The following is a 22,042-nucleotide window of genomic DNA, read 5'->3' as shown; positions in this document are numbered from 1 at the left end:
GTTTATCTAGAGTATTTGAAGTATCTAGAAAATAAATTTTGTGATTTTTTCGATATCATTTGCCTAGTAATTGAATGGGCTCAAAATTAATAATTTTAATGGTCGGGGTGAGCCGTTTGCAAGTTAAACGGTGTAGAAATATCCAAATCACATTAAATTTTGAAAGAAAATTCTTTATACCATATAAAACAAGATCAATAATTTTGATCTAAAACTTTAATGTCATATCACCATATTTTGTAAGATTTTTATTTTCAGCCGTTGATTTTGAGCCACTTCGATCACTAGGCAAATGACATCGAAAAATTGCAAAATTTATTTTCTAGATACTTCAACTACTCTAGATTAAGTATAACGGAGCCGATCGTCAATTCGAAAGTCCGAACATCGAAAACATCCGTGCTTCCAGAAGCATACCAGACGCACTATATATATATATATATATATATATATATATATATATATATATATATAGAACTAGGTTAGAATACTATCAATATCACAAAGTCATTGGTGCTATTAGTTTTTTAGCCCTTTGATTGAAAAATGTCTAGTTAGGATGATGTGGACCCTCAAGGGTTGAATGAGTGGTTAGTTAAATAGTATAATCTAACGGATAAAAATAATTAAAGAGTTAAATCTAACAATAGAAAACTTGATAGCACCAAATTTTTGGTGCTATTGATAGTGTCTCAGCCGAACTCTCTCTCTCTCTCTCTCTCTCTCTCTCTCTCTCTCTATATATATATATATATATATATAGTAGCTGGTATGCTTATGGAAGCACGAAGCCCTCCTGCTTCAAGTTGTTTTCGATGTTCGGACTTTCGAATCGACAATCGGCTTCGTTAGAGTTGATCTAGAAGTATTGAAGTACCTAGAAAATAATTTTGTGATTTTTTGATATCATTTGCTAGTGATTCGAAGGGCCTCAAAATCAATAATTTTAATGGCCGTAGTGAGCGCCGTGCAAGTTTAACGTGTAGAAATATCCAAATCACATGAAATTTGATAGAAAATTTTTATACATATAAACAAGATCAATAACTTTGATCTAAAATTTTAATGTTATTCATCATATTTTGTAAGTTTTTATTTTCAGTCGTTGATTTTGAGCCACTTCGATCACTAGGCAAATGATATCGAAATATCGCCAAATTTATTTTCTAGATACTTCAAATACTCTAGATCAAGTCTAACGGAGCCGATCGCGTCGATCGAAAGTCGAACATCGAAAATAAAGTAGATACGGAGCCCATATTTCATAAGCATCCTAGCCGCACTATATATTATATTATAATATAGAGTGAGGCTACTATGCTACGGAAGCACGAGCCTTCCGTGCTTCCACCTCGTTTCGATGTTGCGACTTCGAATCGCTCGATCGCGCTCGTAAAATTGATCTAGAGTATTTGAAGTACATATAAATAAATTTTATATCATTTTACGATATCATGCCTAGTGAACGAAGGGGCTCAAAATCAACGGCTGAAAATAAAAATCTTACAAAATGTAATAATATGACATTAAAATTTTAAATCAAAGATATTGATCTTGTTTTATATAGTATAAAAAATTTTCTATCAAAATTTCACGTGATTTGGATATTTCTATACCGTTAAACTTGCAAACGGCTCACTACGGTCATTGAAATCTGTTGATTTTGAGCCCATTCGATCACTAGGCAAATGATATCGAAAAATAATAAAATTTATTTTCTAGGTACTCCAAATATTCTAGATCAATTTTAACGGAGCCGATCGACGATTCGAAAGTCGCAACATCGAAAACGAGGTGGAAGCACGGAAGGCTCCGTGCTTCCGATAGCACAGTAGCCTCACTCTATATATATATATAAAAGCAATAAATCAATTGAGAGTGGTGGAGGTGGTGGGGGGTGCCAGGACCAATCAATTACTCGGTAGCATTTACTGCCCGTGATGCAGGGAGAACCACACTGTATCCAACAAAAAGTACATTCATTAGGATCAGCTGTGCTGTATAAAACAGCAAACTTTAATGCATGATTATTATTATTTTTTTTTTAGGCCTTATATACCCTCAATTAATTAAAATTTTTACAATTGTTAAACTATTTATAATATACAAACACAAATATTTTACAAAGCTTCTTTTTAATTTTTCAGTTTATGTGGAGAAGCAAATATTGCCATCAGTAATTGTGTGCTTAGCATACAAGGCTAAGTATAAATAATTTTTTTTTTCTTTTCGTGGGAATTATGTGAATTACATTGGTTTAAGACCAGAATAATAAGATTTATTTTAAAAATAAATTATGTTACTATATGTCGATAGTGTCAAACGTTTAATACTATCGAATTTTCGACCGTTAGCTAAAAAGATGTGCGATTAAGATAATAGTGATGCTCTAAAATTAAGTAGATAATTAATTGAATAATATAATCTAATAAATAAAAATAATTAATAAATAAATTTAAAGATAAAAAAACTCAATAGTATACTAGCAGATCTCCTTAGACTATAAATAGCAGAGTATTATCTTGTCATTTTGGTAAATGGAGTAAAATTTGGGGAGTGGGTACATACAATGATGCGCATGTGAGCTGTAACAGTGTGTGAGCCTCTGACGATCTCATACTACTACCTCCTGATCTTCCTCCTCACTCTTTACCTCCATTAACCCTCTCCTCCACCAATGGCTCCTCTCCTCCTCTTCCTCCTCTTCCTCTGCCTCCCCCACAACCCGCTCCCTTTCTCCCACGCCCAACCCTCCAACCCCACCTTCAGCACGGATCCATTCCCCGAGCCCTCGATCTACGCCTACCCATTTGGGTTGGACCCCGAGTACGAGCTCGCCCACCAGGTGCTCGACGAAACGCCCCAAAGGAAGGAGGACAACAGGAGAGCCCTGTTTTGGCACGGCGCCCACCACCACTACTACATCTCCTACGCCGCGCTCTCCGCGAACCGGGTCCCCTGCCCGCCCCGGTCGGGCCGGTCCTACTACACCCACAACTGCTACCGCTCCAGGGGCCCGGTTCACCCTTACTCCAGGGGTTGCTCCGAGATCACTCGCTGTAGGAGGTGATCTCATGATCCTCATCCCCTTTGTTCTCTGGGTTTTCGTTGAACTTTTTAGCTCGTTGGTTTTTGTGGGCTAAGGGGACTGGGGAGAGCTTATGATGATGGTGTTGGGTGTGTATCGTTCATGCATGCTTTTTTGTTTCTCCTTTTTTATATTATATTATATAAAATCGGATGTTTTAGTAAGAGAAATGAGGTGGGTTTGCTGATTTATGGTTGTGTATTTGAGGCTAATGCTGCTTGGTCTGGAGACCTTAGATGGGTCAGGGGGGAATTTTTTTTTTTTAATTGAGACCTTTTTTAAATAATGTAGTGTTGGGTGTCTTTTAAATGTGGCTCATTTTTTGTCAATTCCTTGCTTTTTTTCTGCTAAAATGTTGCATTCGGAAGGTGCCCGAATTTTGAGTAGAGGTGACTAGTGTGTGTGTGTGTGTGTGTGTGTGTGTGTGTGTGTGTGTGTGTATAGCATTTGGTATTTATAAGTTTTTCATGTTAGACATATCAATTTGACCGATTTTATTTTTTAGATTATGTTATTTTCACCAACTACTCACTCAATATTTGGGAATCGCTATTATTCTAACTTTACAAATCTTTATCCACGAACTAAAAACCTAAGTACTAATGATTTGGTGGTTTTAAAAAGTATAGAAGTTCACTTTTATATATATAATAATATATAGGGTTTATTGCATGCAGGTCCCAACAAATAGAGTAAATTATAAATATATCTTTGCAAAATTCAACGTTTATATATTGTTTCTATAAAAATTTTAATATTTTCAAATATATTCCTCTGTTTTGTTATCATTAGAGCACTATTTATTTTTTAACAGCAAATAAATAAAATGATTTTTTTTGCCATCACTAATATATTACCATCATAAATATATTTTTCTAAAAACTCCAACTGTTAAACTTTTTGCATAAATGTCCTCTCAAAACTCCCAACAGTTATCTTATTCCTTTATAAGTGAAATGTCAATTTTGCCATCATAAATATGTTTTTCTACAAAAGCCCAAACTGGTATAATTGTGCAGAAATTTTCTCTCAAAATGATCGTAACGATCATCTTCTTCTTCCATAAAATTCATCCTAATTCACCATTATTGCAACATATCTTCTCTATCTCTTCTCTTACTTTTTTTTCTCTTTTATCTATCTAACACTTTGCCTTTTCACTTATTTTCATTTATTAAACCCTAGCGTTTTCACTTTTCAATCTTTTTTCTCTCCTTCGGATACTGCAATTTATATCAGATAATTTTCTCTTGGCTGTTTCAAAGAGACAGTGCTTATATAGTAAGATATGTGGGATTGAACATGGGGCCGAAACCAAAGCCCAGTTGTAGCCCAAACCCTTTAGCATCATACGCAACTGTAAATTCCTTTTTAAATATATTTTTTGGGTCGTGTTTGGATACTGAAGTAACGAAATCAACTACTATCGCCGCTGCAGATGCGGGACTTGAGTTCAAATCTTGCTAGGCTCAATTCAAGGATCAATTATAAGCTCCCGCCATTTCGCCAGATTGTGGGTTTGAATTCCACCACCGATAGATTAAATTCTAGTGTCATCGCCACCTGCCGCATTTAATGGATGCGGTAAATTCTAGTGCTTTAAATCTCCATAATAATAATATATTAGCACCATATGATGATTGATGAACTTGAAATATGGGCGGGGCCCAACGAGTTGCCAACATGGTAAAGCTTCTGGGCCTCACTTAATTAGGCCCGGCCTGGCATGCATTAGGCCCACCACCCCGTGACTTGTTGTACAATGAACATTGCTACATTTATGAGTATAAATTTTTTTGTACTCATAAGTTTTCTGCCGTTTGATTAAGAGATATGCGGTTAGGATAATAGTGGTTTCTTTTAGGATTGAGTGGGTTGTTGGTTGAATAGTATTATTTAACAAGTGAAAATGATCAAAAAAATAGATCTAACGGTTGAAAGCTTATGAGTACAAAAAGATCTATACTCATAAAAGTATAGTAACATAGACTTTACATTTTATACCTACCAATCAGTTTTTACTAGAATTTTGTGAATTCTAGAATGAATCCTACTTTGCAGGGAGTCATTTATTTTAGAATCATCCTCTGGAATTATTTTTTTTCTTCTTTTTTTTTTGCAGTAATGATCCAATTTCCCTTTTTGGTAGTGGAGACCACATTTTTTCCTTTTTTTTTAAATTTTCCTTTTCCCTGATCTTAATGTTTGCATGCACCTTGTTTTTTATTTACAGCAGGGGCACAGCTATGTATAGACTGAGGGGGCCCATTGTCTTCTAGACTTCTCATAATTTGCATAATAATCTCTTACATATAAAAAATTTAAATAATATATTTTTTATCTAATCTCAAAAATATATCTACTTATCTACTTTTTAAAAAAGTTCTTAGCGCTAATATAGTACTCTTTTAACTCTAAATTTATTTTTTAGTACCTTCATAACTTTTTAGATAATATTTTTATTTAATTAAATTAAAAATTATATTAAATTTGATAGCCCTGTGAACTAATAGTCATCAATTGTCATAATTGTTTTTACTAAAAATTAAAAAATTAGATCATTAACTAAATTACTATTAGATTTAATAAATTTTAAAGTTATTCGAGTAAAATAATATAAATAAAATAATTAAAAGTTAAGTAAGTATAAATAAAAAAAGATAATATTTTTTACACTAATTACTTAGTCAATATATTTTTTCATTAAAAATTTGATTAGGTAAATCTTATTTATTTGCAAAGTTTTGATTCGCATATATTTTGGCCCCCTTACAATCTATCCCTAGCTTCTTCTCAGGTTTGCGATAAAATTAGAATTTAAAACATTATTACCACATAATTTTGATCATTATCAGCTAATCTGTGCATGCGAATTGTCGTGGTGAGCGTCTTAAAAATGTTCAAAGTTATGACAAAGACCTGGTAAACGATATTAATAACAACAATTTAATAACACCACTCAGTGCATTTAGATCTCTACAGAAGTATACTCAACTATCTATCTATTTTATAATAAATAAATCGAAACTTGCTCTGAATGCGTGATTCCCAAAGGCCTAATTAATTCACCAAACCAATTTAAAAAATAAAAAGTCAAAAATTGCGTATGTAAAAATAAAATTAAAATTGAAATTAAAATGAATAGGACTACTTTATTACCACAACCATCTCATTCAAGGCAATCCACTTGGCCTCTGTTCCAAAAAAAAAAGTCTCCTCCCATTCCAGCCTGGCCACCTCTCTCACACAGCTGTCTCCCTCCCCTTGACCTTCAAAAACTAGTACAGAATTCTCTCGGTTCGGAGGCCCTAGCTGCTTTCAGATGATATGCTAAATTTATTTTGCTTAATGAATAAAGCAGATAGCTTGATACTTATTTCTAAAAAAAAAAAATACAGAATTTTAAATTATTTATTTAATTTTTTAAAATCTTTAATTTTATTATTTTATCTTTCAATATATTTAATTTAAATTAGTTAGCGATACTTTATTTTAAAATTTTAAAATAATTAGTTACTTTAATAAAATTACAGTTACAAGAATTATACGAAGCATACTAATTATAATTGTAAAAATAAATGATACATTTAAATTTTAAAATCAAAAATACTGTTGATTGACTCAAATTAAATAATTTAAAAGATTATATTGTAAATCAAAATTTTAAAAAATCATATGGCAATTCAACTTGGTCTATAGTTTATATATGTTCTATATATTTTTACCGAAATAAATAAGGATGTGCAATTACCGCCTCTACTGTAGTTATAACTGCGGCTGATATATAACGTATTTAAAATATAGTTGGTAAATAAATATTTTTCACATATGATAATTGTCTTATTACTGTGCTTGTTACATGTAAGATGTCATATATTGTTTGTCGAACCAATATGAAAACTACACCTCTTTAAGGCCGTTAAAATTTTTCTTAGAAACTATAAATGGACTCATCAACTATATATTCAAACAACTTACAAATTTACTCTTTGGCGAGCACTAACAAACAAACAAACAAACAAATAAACAAAAACAAAAAAAATGAAAACTACACCCATCTCTCTCTCTCTCTCTGTAGAGCATTTTAGCTGTTGTATTGGCAGGTGTTCTTGAGAGAGACAGGGGTGTTGAGCTTGGACTGGTCGAGCAGGACCGAGCACTGCACGTCGGTGTAGAACTTGGGCTTCACCAATTCCCCTAACACGTACGCCCTCGCCCTCGTTCTCAAGCTCAGTGTCAACGGAATAGGCGGGCTGGCGGCAGCCGCCTTCCCCGATGCAGCCGCCGCCGCTGCTGGCGAGCTGCTGAGCCCTGCGCCGCCGCCGTAGAGCGGGACCTTGTTCCCCAGCACCACCACACTCACGCTCCTTTGGCTCTTCCGAGACTGATAGAACTCGTTCATCTGCCAATTAAACGAAATAGCAGTTAAGTTAAATTTAAATACATCAAATCAAACAACAAAGCAGTCTCATAGACTAGTATATGTGCCAGAGACAAAATTATATATTCTTTTACAGTTAATTGTTGATTGAGTATTATTTTCAACTCTTTAGTTGTAATACATTCAAGTCAGGTGGCAGCAGAAAATAAGTTTTATATATACATATATATATATACTATCAAACAAATTAAGTTATTTTGAAATTGCGGAAAAATTGCATTACGTACGATGAGAAACTACGATAAAAAGATATTCTATTTATTTTCGTACGTAATATTACGTTCCGTATATCGCGATAAATTGATTACAATATATTTTTTGCGATTCATCAAAAAACATAAAAATATATTTTTATATATTTATATCTTAATTATATTTTATCTAATAACGTGATGAACCCCAACTAAGCCTAAGTAAAATCCCTTCACCTGTATGCTTATATTTATATTTATATTTCTTTTCACAGAAAAAGAAAAAGAAAAAACAACAAGGACGACAACAACAATAACAACAATAGTAGCACAGTAAATTAAATTAAATTTGTGTTAATTCGTTGAGCGTGATCGCTATTCGGGATTTTATTGGAAAAGAAAAAAGAAAAAAAAAAAAAAGAGGAAAGAAAGCGTTTACGTAACGTATCCGGAGGCCATTTTGATCTGGGAGTAGTAGATGTCGAGGGGAGTGGAGGAGACGTGGACGCCGAAGAAGCGGCCGGTGTTGCGGAACGTCAGCTTCACCGTCGTGTTCAGCGTCGACAGCTCCGTCGGAACCAGCGACGCGTCCGTCCCCGCTTGGATTATGAAGTTCTCAAACCTTATGCTCTGCCATGCGTTAAAACAAAAAAAAAAAACTAAAATTTATGAAATCTTTTTTTTTTCTGTTTTTTTTATCAGATGCAATGCAATGCGTTTGGATCTGAAACAAAACAAGCAATTATTATTAGACTCACGGTCATGGTGACGATGGGCTTCTGATTGTGGCTGGCGCCCCAGAGGATGAGGGCGAAGAAGAAGAAGAGCACGAGGAAGGCCGTCACGAACCCTAGCACGTAGCAGCGCCGCGGGATCCCCCGCCGCTCCCCCTCCTCGTCGAGCAGCCCCTCCTCCTCGATCAACCCGCCGTCCTTCCACCGATCGGCACCGGCGGCGGCGGCGGCGGCGGCGGAGGCGTCGTTGGGGGAGACGCGCCGCGACCCGGCGGCGGCGGCGGCGGCGGAGGCGGGGCCGTGGGGCTTGAGGGAGCCGGAGAAGCGGCTGGTGGAGGAGGACTCGCGGGAGTGGCGGCCGACGCTGGAGTGGGCGTAGTGCGGCGGCGACGCGGCCGGGGTGGAGTGGAGCGACGTCGCCGTTTTCTCCCCGTCGTGCGAGTCCCGCGACGGGCTCTGCACGTAGTACACGGCGCGCGCCGGCGCCGGCGCCGGGGGCGGCGGGATCGTCCCCGCCGCCGCTCCGCCGCGCCGCGGCGGAGAGCGCGCGGGCGACGACGGGGCCGCGCTCGTCACCTCCGAGTCCGTTTTCGCGTGCATCGTCCTCGATCGCTCGAACTGCTTTGCTTTGCTTTGGTTCTGCGAAGCGGAGCTCCGGTTTTTATTTGCGGCTTTTTTATTTTTATTTTTCCCCTGGTGCTTCTATCTTCTTCTTCTTCTTCTTCTTCTTTTTTTTGTTTTTAGAGGGCAAAAATGTATGTGTAATGGTGGTCCCTCGGCTATCACCATACCGTAATTTTCTCCTCCAGTTTTTTACTTTAAACATTAATTAATGTGTGCTTTTACTTTTGAAATACATATTACAACACCATTTTCATTTAGTATAATTTTTTTTATAAAATAACCCCTATTCCATTATAAGTAAACAAAAAAAAACAGAGTAGATAAGCTGAAAATTTATGAGAAATTTTTTTTGTAATATCACTATAACACCAATGTCGCACGTCAGGAACAAAAAAAATAAAGAAATGGTAAAATTTTTTAGCTGAATTTCAGTTGGCAAACTTCGGAATCCACACATATGAGCCAAGCTCTATATTTTCAAACAAAACACTAATAGGTTTAAATAAAATCACAATGTAAAACGGCGAGATTAAAATTTTTTTAAAGTAAAAAATTTCAAAGACTAAATTGCAATATAATGATAGTTCAGGCACAAACCCGTATATACATTTTGCCCCTAGATTTTTAAATTTCGCTTTATTTTTCGCGTGAAATAATGGGAAGTTTCGTGCTTCCCCACACCTGTGTCACGTTTCCTCCACCGTCTTATTTGATGATGCGGATAATAATAATAGCAGTACCCGGAATATCTGGTGAAGGTGCGTGGAAGAGCCTTTATAAACAATTTTTTTATGATTAATTAGAGTTATTATTATATTATTTTAAAGCTGTTTTCATGTTAGTAGTTATGATCCAGCTCTAATCCAGAAAGAGGGGGTGTTAATGGGTCGGATTGATACCCGAATCCAATAAGCTAATTGCAAGAAGATACCAATATTGGAAAGCCCAAAAGCAAGATCTAGAATTGATTTTCTAGATGAGAAAGTGTGAAATCTTAAGAACATCTTTTATTTTTTCAAGTAACATTATATTCGCTTATATATAAATTTTTTTTAAAAAAAAAACAAAAATTGATGGTTAATAAAAGACATGAATTGAATGGTGTAGATGAAGAACAACAACAAATTCCTTTTTTTTTTTTTGTGTAAATTTCAACCTCATTGGAAATTTTAGATCCCAAATTCTAATTTCAAGCAAATAAACATAACAAAGCAATCTAATAAAAAGTGGCTTGTATAGATTTCACTTTTAGGAAAACAGAAACTTCAAATATAGATTTCATCTAATTAAGTGGTTTAAACTTTAAATATATGTTCAATTTTTTGCTAAAAAAATAATTTGAACCGGGTTTGGATTACAATATTCCTTTATTATTGTTCATTAATTGAAATTGAGAGGACAATATATTTTTGGACCTTACATCTAGAGGTATGGAATCGTAATCCACGTGCATTGTGACCAAGTTTACAATTTATTTATTAGAAATGATATATATATATAATATATATAGTATATATAATTATATATATATATACTACGAGTAGAGCCCTTGTGCTTTTAAAAGCACAGGACTCTTGTGCTTGGCATTTTTTCACCGTGATCGGCTTCGCCTCTGAGATCCTGCGCACTAGGGTGAACTAACGACAGCCAAATAACGCCGTTCCTCTCTCTCCTCTCCTCTACACTGAAGCCCCTCTCTTTTTCCCTCTCAACCCACCCTCCTCTCTCTCTCTTCTTTTCTCCTCTCTCTCTCTCTCATCTCTCTCTCTCTCTTCCTGGTCCCCGACAGATCCAATTTTTTTTTTTTTTTTTTTTTTACTTTCTCCTTCCATCTCTCTTCCTCTTTCCCTTCATCCGGACGCCCCCTCCGCGCCGACGCCTTCCGGCCCGCGCTACAGGACTGCTCGCGGGCGCGCCCCTTCGCGTCGACGCCTTCTGCCTGCGCGCTACAGGATTGCTCCCGACGCGCCCGCTCCCTCGGCCCTGTGAGCTACTCGGATCGATCCCGGGCAACGATCTGAATATTTAAGTTCTCCAACTGCGGCCGGTTCACCGCACTTTGATCCCAGACGCGCCGTTCCTCGGAAGATCTCGAGGTAACGTCTCGGTTATTAGTAACTTCTGATTTTGTGTTTACTGCATATGTCCTGTCAAACCAAAATTTGATTCTTTATTAATTGACTCCAGCACCTGTGATTTTGTAAATATTTATCTCCTTTAAGCTTATGAAAATTGTATTTCGCATTTGATTAGTAATGCTTGAAGTAAGAGTGTTTGGTTCATAACAGCTCATAATTGATCTGGGGTATCATTGGTATATGCATTGGATTAGGTATCTTTGAAATAGAGTTTTGTGTCTGACAAAGCTCATAATTGATCTGGGTATTCTTAAAAAAATCTTCATCAAAATAGGATCATTGGGCATCCATTCTAAATAATGTGCATTGTTGTTGTTTAATCTTTATGCTTTTTAAGCGATCTCATCCTAGTATCTTTTGATTGAATCTTGTCACAAATTTATCTTTGAAGATGGTCAAATTCTTTATTATAATTTTATCTGCTGACTTTTATGTAATGTCTCATTGATTTATTTATTTTCACAGCTTTGAGTAGTTCCAAAACCTGCATTGTATGCAAAAAATGCCCAATATACTTGCCAATGCTTGGGGGAAGTCACTACCAGGTGTATTGTACAATGCAGGCGAACGCCAAGTACCATAGAAAGTTAATGTCTCCTGGTATTTAGCAGAGTTAATGGAATCTATGTACATTTACTACATATGAGCTGAACATTATTGTGCTTATTGTTTTGGATATGTATAACAATTCTAGATCACCGTTTTCTTTGCTTTCATTTTGTTATTTCGAGGTCTATTTTTTGTTCTGAATCATTGAAGCTCATCTCCTCGACTTTTGCTTGTAGATAGTCCTTGTCTGTGGACTAAGAAACTGAAACTACTCGTATGGGAGCACTTTCACTTTTTGTGTTCTTCATGCAAAATCTTTCTTTTCCTTCTGTATTCTTTGCTAGCTCCTTTGTTTCGTTATATCATCTCTTTTTGCTGTTTCATGCTTCCTTGTTCAGTGTTTTTGTTTGATAAAAATAGATGATATCATCTCTTTTTGCTGTTAATAGAGAAGTCTGAAGCTTTTTCTTTGGCAAGAAGCTGAATGAAGATATTGTTGGGGGATTTAAATGTGATATATTAACCGAGCATTTTTTAGCATAGACTTCATTGAACACGACCTCTTCGGACATTGTGGAAGCATAAATGAATCAATGTGTGAAAGTTTGAAATTGGGAATGAACTGGACAACCTTTTGCAAGCTATCGATGGTTGGGTTAGATCTGATAGACTTAAGCTGGTTCTTCGTCCCCCAATTGGATAAATTTGATCCAATACCTACTTGCGGGGTCAAATTCACCTCTGATAGACATTTCTTGAAGAGATGCTTCATTTGTTACTCCCTTAGAAGTGCGACCTTAAAATCTTCTTTAACTGAAATTATCATCTATATAGTAAATCAGCCCCCAAAAAAGATGCAGCCCATTTCCTTGGTTGAGTTTGATTGTAATATAATTGTAATTAACATTAAGCTAAAATTGGAAAATGCTAAATCATGAAGGCTGATTGGCATGCAGGCCAACTGTCGTAGACTAGCTAACTGATCGGTCATCTTATTGCGGACAAGTTGATCAGCCAAGTATTGAGAGATGCAGTTTAATGTAAGCATACACAATTTTGAAGTACACATTATAAACACAGATGAATCAGCGGATTCATTGAGACGAAGCTGCACCACATCATCGAGTGATCACATGAAATTGTTAAAGTTGGTTCAGAAATTAGAAGTGAGGCAAGTATCCTACATACACCTCAAATGAACACAGTGGATCATATTACATTTAGACGAATAGAAGTTTAATACATATAATTACTAAAATGAATACAATAAAGCTATCTTGTTGTGAAGTTCTTATTAAAGCTATCTTGTTATATTTGCACCAAACTGTTCTATCTTCAAGAAAATTTGTAGAAGATGCCATCAATCACCTGCGCAAAATATTAAAATTAACATGTGTAAGGCATTCTCTTTGTAAATAAATGAGAATATTTCTTTCAATAAATGAAGCAACGAAATCAGAAATTGCTCCAAAATATAAAGCGGTTCAGTTACAACAAAATCGATGAATCAGAAATTGCTCCAAAATAGCATTTGAATGTAGAAAGTCCAAGCAGGTTCTCACTGTAGCACAGGGACTTGGAGCTCTCTACACCTCAATTGGTTGGACTGGTAATCATCGACGAACAGAGCAGTTTCTACTCCCATTTCATAATTCTAGATATTAAAATTCTGCATTAAATAAGTTGATGTAATTTAAGTAGTGAAGTAAAAAACATATCGAGGCTCAGTAATTATCAGCTTTATCAATCATGAATTATCAGAAGCAGAACTGGCATTTGAAGCTGTTTAATTTTCCTCAGACCCGTCCTTTGGAAGTCTCATAAAAATCATCTTATCTCATAAAAATCATCTCGAATGCCATCTAAATTTCACGCAATCTACATCTAAATCTGCTTCATCCACATCTTACTATCACCAAATACATTTCCAATTGCATCCTCCATTGACACACATGAGCAAAAAGATCCCCGAACCACACATTTACAGGATCTTACCTAAAACCCTAGAACTCCAAAATCCACACTATTCGAAATGCACCAAATCACACGTTCCGAGATCTAAACTAGTCCACAAATTGGTTAACAACAAGAAGCAATCCATTGCCACAAAGAACCAAGAATTTGATGTCAAACGAATCGACAAGGATGACGAAAACGACAACAAGAACAAGCAGATCCGAGATGCTTACCTTCGAGATCTTCCCGAGAACGGCGTCACGGATCGGAGGTGCGGGAACCGCCACAGTTGGAGAACTAAATCCTCAGATCGTTGCCCGGGATCGATCCGAGTAGCTCACGGGGCCGAGGGAGCGCGCCTCGTCCGGGAGCGATCTTGTAGCGCGCAGCCCGGAAGGCGTCGACGCGGAGGGGTGCGTCCGGGATCGAAACNATATATATATATATATATATATATATAGTTAAGCTAGAATACTTCCAAAAGCACCAAGTTGTTGGCGTTTTTGAGTTTTTAGCCTTTGGATTGAGAGATGTAGGGTTAGGATGATTGTGGTAAGTGGTGGTAGGTGGTGGTAGGTGGAATAGTGTTTGATCCTAGGGTTATTAGTAATCTAGGAATAGATCTGAGGGCTAAAAACTTAGAAACACCAAGGGGTTGGTGCTTCTAAAAGTATTCTAGCTCAATTATATATATATATATATATATATATATAAACTTTGTCCAGGGAATTGGAATTGGAATTTCTAATAATAAGTGAACGTATAAGGAGTGGGTGAGGAGCTTTCTCGCAGCATCAACCCCCTAATTATATTTTGTACCACAAAATACCATCGAATCTTAATTAGTCATGTTACAACTTGTTTTTTTTATATTTTACTTTTTGTACATAACAATTTGACAAGTCTTGAAATACAAAATTTCTCATATGCACATTTAAAAGATAAAAATTAAGAAAATGATAAGAAAATTCTCATATGGTATGTTCTCAAATGAAGGGATATTTTTCAGAGATTTGTTTATATAAATTTTAAATTTATATATTCTATTACTTATATTCTGTGTGTTTCCTATCGAACTTCAATTGGATTTGCATGAAAAAAATATTGAGAGTTAACTCTGCTAGAAAATAAGTTTCAAATGTAATCTATATTCATACCTATACATTATATTATTTCCAAATTTGTCGTATCGCAACATTCACTTTATTATTGGGTGTGGGCTCTATCTCGAACTGGCTCAAGTTGTGCATATATTTTTTATTTTTTTTGTCTGAACCAAACCGATTTTTTTTTTATTTGAATCAAACCAATCATTGTTGAGTATGGGATCCTTCGAACCGGCTGAAGTTTTCCGCATATTTTTTTTTTTTCTTTGTTGGAATCAAATCAGATTTTTTATTTTTTTTTTTTGCTTGAACTTAATCGGATCACATCTTTACATCAAAGCAAACTATTCCGCTAATCCTCTTTCACTTTTTTTCGACTGTTAGCTTATTTCACTGGTAAAATAAATCTCATCTCTTATCGTCGCTTATTTCATTACTATATATTTTTTTATCTCCATTTTTTTTATTTTTTTTAATTATTTATCCGTCGTATTGACGAATTATTTCACTAGTATGCCATTAAAGCACAACTCTCTGTAGATAACATAGCTCTAAATTGGAAATTCCTTAATATTGGGCTCGGAAACTTATTTTAGTATTTTTTTTGGTACTATTACATAACATTTGATTTCGCAAAAATTTCTGGGACGGTACTTTTCCAACAACTCCTTGATTTGAAGTAGGCCAAAGAGGCCTTGTGGCTTTAACAAGCTGTCACCACACTTGCAAGCTTAGCTGGTTTCCCAACCCCTCGTGGCAAAATTTGTAGACCCAACATTTCGAGCCCAAACCGCGTGGGCCCACAGATCTGGCGCGTTGCGGTGGAACAGCACGAAGCTAATTACGTGTAGACCAACCGCACATGGCGTACAAAATAGACCTTCCAAGGAGAGCTTATTTTAGTAGGAAATGAACTTTGTTTTTGCAGTAATGTGAGGGATTATTATGTAAAGGATCACGAGAGCGAGTTTTCTTATAATCCGAAATGCAGAATATTTCGAGGCATCTAGAACAATTTCACGATCAGTTTGAAGTGGAATCGAGGTGCGACTGAACCACCATTTGACCGCTCCGCTTGCTTCCTTCCTATATACATAAAATTCACGCACCTTGACTCGAGCAGTTTCTATGTCTCAAATTCATGAACAGAGTTCGTAATTTTATGTTAGTGATGTAATGTTTGTAACGAGTGCAAAGTATCTTCTTAATTTTAGTTATTTCCGCCGCTGTATTGAATATTATTACAGTAATTACTACTACAAAACGACTATCCCAATCCCAATTGAGGGAAAAAGCAAAGCAAACATTTTGAATGAGAAGAGTTTGGAGTTTGAGAATTGGTAGGGGTGCGCCAGGCCCAAGCAGTAGTGCAACGCAAGGGCGACGCGAGGGCCCCGATAGCAAGCTACCGTGGATGGACCCTCCCCCACATAAAAATTAATTTAATATCGAGGTGGGCACATGGCCCACGTATCAGATATTAAACTGATAAGAACAGATACTACACTTGATCTTAGCCAAAAGGCCGAGAAAGGTATGAGTTTTGTCACCGGGCCGAGGCCTCATTTTATAGCCTCCTTACCTCTTACAGTATCCTGCCGCGCCGATGTGGGATTAAACAGCCGTACCTAAGAGCAGCTGGAATTCGTTGCGTCGGCCTGGTCCACCAGTTCAGCGGTGGACCGCCCAAAACGACGATCCATGTTTCATCGCGTCTCAGGAAAATTGAGATTTCCATACTGAATTGCTGGTAGGTTTGCTGGGAAAAAATGGCGGGATAGGCGTACGGTCACCATCTTCTGTTATGATTTCTATTCTCTGCACCGATATATACAGCTCGGTGGAAAATATCATAACAAGAATTTATGCACTCTTCCTCCAATCACTACTTGCAATCTTACCATCAAATTAATTTTTAAATTTAAATTTTAAATGATATTTAAAACATATTGTTAGTCAAACGTACAAGTTAAAATTTGAAAGCACCTGAAGGGCAGTTTAATTACTCTATATCCATCTTCTATAGAAGAACCACTTTTCATAAACTACAAGTTTTCAGACCAGCGTTGTCTTTTTTCTTTTTCTTTTTCTTTTTCTTTTTCCTTTCCCCTCTTTGAACGAACTGTGATGCGTATAGAAATACCAAACAGGGTCATTCAAGCATTAAAAAAATATATTTGTGCTAGAGCATCACTACCGCGTTTTCAATCTACTCTGAAAACCAGTTCAATGGGATCACAGTTTAATTTAACTGTGATTTGATGTTTTCATAAACTGTGTGGCTTCACCAAAACCTACAGATCCACTTTGCCTTATTCACATCATAAAAGCAAAAAACCGTTTCACACCTCAACACTCATCCAATATATGGTGAAGAATGAATATACCTAATTTCTACAAATTGCATCTCTGCGTTGGGCAAAATCACCAGCCACAATCAGACATTGTCAACACAAAACCAAAACTATTTGCGAAGTGAAAAGGCTAAAATAAAGTACTTTCTCGCCAGAGCAAACAAATATTCAGATCTATCTGCCAGATGACTCGCCGTCTTTAACACGTACACCATGTCACAAAATTAACTAGCACTTGATAACAGAATCAAGCCAAATAAATATAGAAAGAACTTGGACTGCTACATAATTTCTGATAGTTTATGCGGCGAAATGAATTTTACTCCATTGAGGATGTCGGACCTGCTCCAAAGCCACCACTACCACGCCCAAAGCCAGGCCTAGAGCCAGAACCCTGCATGATTTTAACGATGATAAGCCTATCAGAATTATTACCCAAAAAGGTTATGCCTTATATCATAATATGTAGAACAATAAAAGTCTACTACTATCAAGTAAAGATACAACTGCAGCACAGCCAATCATTAGGAAATGAATTAAAAAATGGAAGGATATCTTTACCGAAGAGGCTTAAGAAAAGAAAGAATTACAAATATACCCCCCGTCAACCTATAATATAAGGCATACACGACGAAAGTTCCAGAGTATCAAACCTTCCTTCCATATAATCATAACAATATCATTGTCACCATCCAAGAGACATTGCTCACCAACGAGAATTGCGTAATTTAAAAATAACTTTAATGAAGGTTGGGCAGAAGAGAAAGAAAAGGAGGTTCAAGTACTACTTGTTACATGCTCAGGGTGAAATTGTGGAATGCGTAACATAGGGAATAAATAGGTCGGTGCAGAGTAAAAGAGAACTCAAATCAACTTATTTCAGAAGCAAAAACATATGGCTATAAGCCTATAATATAAATTAAGCACACAGTAAGAGATATAAAGGGAAAAAGGAAAAAACAGAGTCTACAAATTTATGCACATGTAACAATTTAACAGAGAAAAGAAAAAGTCAGCAAAGCCAACATAACAAAGTGTCAACCCTTTTTTGTTGGTTTGGGGGGTAGGATTCAATGGAGGATATTACAATCGAATGGATTCTTCATGCAAATTCTTAGCGGACATTACTGCTTCGTCCAAAATTTTCTAGCATTCAAAGCTCAAGGAAAAGTTTGAACATATTTCTCTTGGGTGAAATAGGACCCAATTGGCCAGAAAGATGATGTAGTGTGTCCATGGTCTAATATAAGACTCAAAGGTAAACTTAACTAACTACAGATGCAAGCCATTAAGTGCTAAAGTTAACTTCACAAAGTTCAAAAGAAACAACATTGCTTATGCGCCTATGATTCCATTGTAAAATGGGAAAGGCCTTCACGCCCATAAATTGCACTACTAACTCACACTGAACAGGACATTCAACAAATCTCAATGAATCTCAAACATGGAAAGATATTACCAAATACGTAAAAACTGGTGTTTACAAGGTCACATTTTAAGATGAAATTGTCGAGAAAATGAAATGCATCATAATGACCTAAGTTATACAAGGTGTAAACACAAAATGTATAGAAATATAAGGGAAGACAAAGGAAGTCGAACCTAACATGGATAGTACCCCCTTTTTGCTCATGTTTATAATAAATTGTTCAAAAAATAATATATGTATCACAAAGAAGAACACACATGGAAACATATACTGCTTAGGCATTCGTATATGAGCATTTCGAGCCAATATATTTGTTTCACTTTGAGCTGCTCCCACATATTTTTAGTAGTGTTATAATTCTCAAATTCTTTGATCAAGTCATCATGCATACAGCTCAACATTGTATAGCGTGCACTTCGATCTTTCTCAACTCTCAAGCCACTCGTGCAATAAATTGAGATAGGTCGTTGGCGGATTAACGAATTCGTAAAACAAGTCGAGATTTGATTCTGGTAATCGTAATACATTCCGCAGAACAAGAGGTATGTAAAAATTTATGTGATTTTTGCGAATTGGTTTTTGGATATTTAATTATTTTTATCCAACAATATTAATTACAGAAAAGGAAACTACATTCTAATGCTTGTGTATTAATACATATCACAAAGAGACCAAATAGCCATAATTATTTAATGAAAACAAAAATGGGGTTTTTAATGATAACATAAATGCTGCAATACCATCAATGTCGTACCACTTATACTGAATTACTGATTGCACAATTCTGCCGTAGCCCAACTTGTGATAAACACAGTAATCAACTAGTAAAAGGGAGAGATCTTACCCTAAATGATGGCTGAAACTCAGGCGGAGCACCACTCTTGTCACCGCCAAAATCACCAGGAGCCCCTCGAGGACCTCCGCGGTACCCATCTCTGTCCCCAAACCTCGGCCTATCTCCTTCGAAGCGCGGTGGACCCCTACCCACAGTAACATTCCCCATAAACCAAAAATTCCTCAACAACATCTCATAAAAGAGAACAAATCAATCCATATAATCCCAGAACACGATACCTAGGGCGATCGCCGGGAGGGCCAGATCCGAAGGGCCGAGAGGGCGGCTTCGCGGACTTTTTAAGAGTGGCGGGGACGATCTCGGAGGGAAGGTTGAGGTAGGTTCGGAGGTGCTCGATCCCGTCGTTGGTGAGGTACCAGTAATAGTGTTGCCACGCGAAGGTCTCCCTCACGTACTCCTTCGATTTGAAGCTCTGCATCAGCTTAATCACGTGGAGGTTCGGCACGTCGACCAGCGGGTGCTTCGCCAGGTTGTAGTCCTTCTTCGCGTAGAGCACCCCCTCTGCCATTGGAAGCTACTATCATGCAATCCAAAACCCTAACCCTAGAAGAGTTTACTAAGTGTCGGGAGAAGGGGACAAACCTTGGAAGAGGTACTTGCAGATCTCATGGCGATTCTTCTTCGGGATAATCTGGGGGAAAAAAGAAGAGATCGAATTAGAGAGAGATGATATTGGAGGGGATGAAGAAGGAGAAGAGAAACCCTAGATCGCTTACCATTGCGATGGATCGTGGGGGAGCGGAGGAGGAGGATGGAGAGAGCCGCTCGAGAGTTCGTAGAGAGAGAGGACGACGATAGAGGAAAACCCTAGTAATTGAGCGGGTGGGGTTTATATAGCAGTCCAAAGCGGACGCGTGAGTGCGTACCATCCACCGTCCGAGAAAACGTAGAGTTAATCTCATCCGCCCAAAATGAACGAAGAGGATTAATTATGTTGGTTATCGGACGGTGGATTCGACGTGTCCACGTTTCCCGAGAATTGGGCCACAAGCGGACGTGAAAGTGACACGTAGACCAAGTAGATTCGGCCTGTTAGGCTGAGTTATGTGGTTTGGGCTTAGGCTTATATTGGGCCTGCCGAGGGCTTGGGCTGTAGGTGGGTGGAGTCAGTTATTCAGAGATATTTTAGGCTTTTTTTTTTTTTTTCAATTTCACAAAAAATAATTATTATAAAATAATTCAAATAACTTTTTTCTGCAATAGAATTAAGAGCATTATATCAGAGTTTCTAATTTTAAGATTTAGATCTTTTTTCTTTTTCTTTTTCTTTTTCTTTTTTTTTTTTGGCGCGATATGCTCTTTTGTTTTTTTTTTTTGATAAATATTTTTGTAATACAGCTAAATAGCCTCTGTATTAGCATTGGCATCTGAGCCAGAGATGTTCTGTTACTTTTGGATCAAAAGCGAAGAAAGAAGTGCTTTTTAAGAAGTGAGAAGCAGTCTACATTTTCATCCATAGCACAAATGCTACCTAACAAGCCACAATTTTTTGCTGTTTGTGATTTACTCTGGAGCTCGTTGCCTTTTGAACTTTTCTCTTTTCTGTTTCTCTTACTGTCTTATCTTTTATTATCTTTGGATGCTCTAGTTCTCTCATTATGGAGCTTAAGTTGTACATTTTTAATGAATGAATCGGGTGGCATACTATTTCTTTTCACTAAAAAAAAAAAAAAAAAATCTCACTGTGATGACATTCCAAATCTCCTTATCCCCTATTTCTGGTGATCTCTGATCTATGATTCCTTATGGCCAAAGGCTACTCAAATCTCGTTTTCATCCTCTTGATTCTTCTAGAAATCTTCTTCTTCCACATGAACAAAATCCATCCATAAATTTTTCATTCAACAAGAGAGGGCCCAAAAAAAAAGGGAAAAAGGACACTACTTGTGATTGCCGTCGGAATCTGTTCCACTAGTAATAAAACAAATCACAACTAGCCAACTAGGAAGGATGAGGATGACACGTTCAACAAATCATAGCAGGCATAGAAATTCTATGACTGACTCTTTTAGAATGCACCGTTTCTAGTAATATCGTATTTGATGAGAAATAATTTTTGTAAAAAATAATAATTTTTAAGTTTGATGAAGAACTATTTAGCCTTAGTTGAAAATAAATAAAAACACATAGAATTTATCTGAACTATGGATTATTTTGAATCAACTACATAATCTTTCAAATTTTTTATTTTAATATCTAGACTTTTAATTCATTTGACTTAAATCAGTTAACGATACTTTGATTTTAAAATTTAAGCTAATCGTTCACCTTAACAAACTAATAGTTACGAGAATTATATGAAATAAACTAGTTTTTTTTTTTTTTGAGAGAGAGAGAGAAAGGTAGCAAGCTACCTTCTTCATTCATTAAGGAAAATGAATTTAGCGTACAAAATGAAGGCAGCTAGGGCCTTCTGAACGGGCGAGGAACCAGGAAAGAAAACAAACAAAACAAAGGACAGAAAAGAAGAAAAACGAAAAATCACACCGACTGGAATGTACCGAAGAGTAACCCAAAAAGGCAAGGTAAAAAGTGACTATTCCTACTACTCCTAAAGTCGATATCTCAGAGGATTG

General features: G+C 36.6%; 3 protein-coding genes and 1 long non-coding RNA gene across 4 annotated transcripts; 1 reads left to right on the top strand and 3 right to left on the bottom strand.

Moving 5' to 3' along the window:
• On the top strand, positions 2,510 to 3,417 carry LOC109723018 (protein RALF-like 34). The gene has a single exon (XM_020251222.1). The coding sequence runs from the start codon at positions 2,678 to 2,680 to the stop codon at positions 3,068 to 3,070; it is 393 nt and encodes a 130-aa protein (XP_020106811.1). The 5' UTR covers positions 2,510 to 2,677; the 3' UTR covers positions 3,071 to 3,417.
• Positions 6,944 to 9,333, bottom strand: LOC109722786. The gene is made up of 3 exons (XM_020250923.1): positions 8,479 to 9,333; positions 8,165 to 8,350; positions 6,944 to 7,490 (listed from the first exon to the last, which is right to left on the bottom strand). The coding sequence occupies exons 1-3, from the start codon at positions 9,052 to 9,054 to the stop codon at positions 7,173 to 7,175; spliced, it is 1,080 nt and encodes a 359-aa protein (XP_020106512.1). The 5' UTR covers positions 9,055 to 9,333; the 3' UTR covers positions 6,944 to 7,172.
• LOC109722867 lies at positions 12,837 to 14,147 on the bottom strand. The gene is made up of 2 exons (XR_002219564.1): positions 13,955 to 14,147; positions 12,837 to 13,419 (listed from the first exon to the last, which is right to left on the bottom strand). It is a non-coding gene; the product is annotated as an uncharacterized LOC109722867 (long non-coding RNA).
• On the bottom strand, positions 17,219 to 20,266 carry LOC109723558 (40S ribosomal protein S10-1). The gene is made up of 5 exons (XM_020251983.1): positions 20,183 to 20,266; positions 20,049 to 20,097; positions 19,685 to 19,967; positions 19,455 to 19,590; positions 17,219 to 17,575 (listed from the first exon to the last, which is right to left on the bottom strand). Exons 1-5 carry the CDS (start codon positions 20,183 to 20,185, stop codon positions 17,501 to 17,503), a joined length of 546 nt encoding a protein of 181 aa, XP_020107572.1. The 5' UTR covers positions 20,186 to 20,266; the 3' UTR covers positions 17,219 to 17,500.

Source organism: Ananas comosus, linkage group 17 (assembly GCF_001540865.1).
Source record: "Ananas comosus cultivar F153 linkage group 17, ASM154086v1, whole genome shotgun sequence".
Lineage (NCBI taxonomy): Eukaryota > Viridiplantae > Streptophyta > Magnoliopsida > Poales > Bromeliaceae > Ananas > Ananas comosus.
Note: the sequence above shows the minus strand (reverse complement) of the source record. Positions and strands in the feature narration are given on the sequence as shown.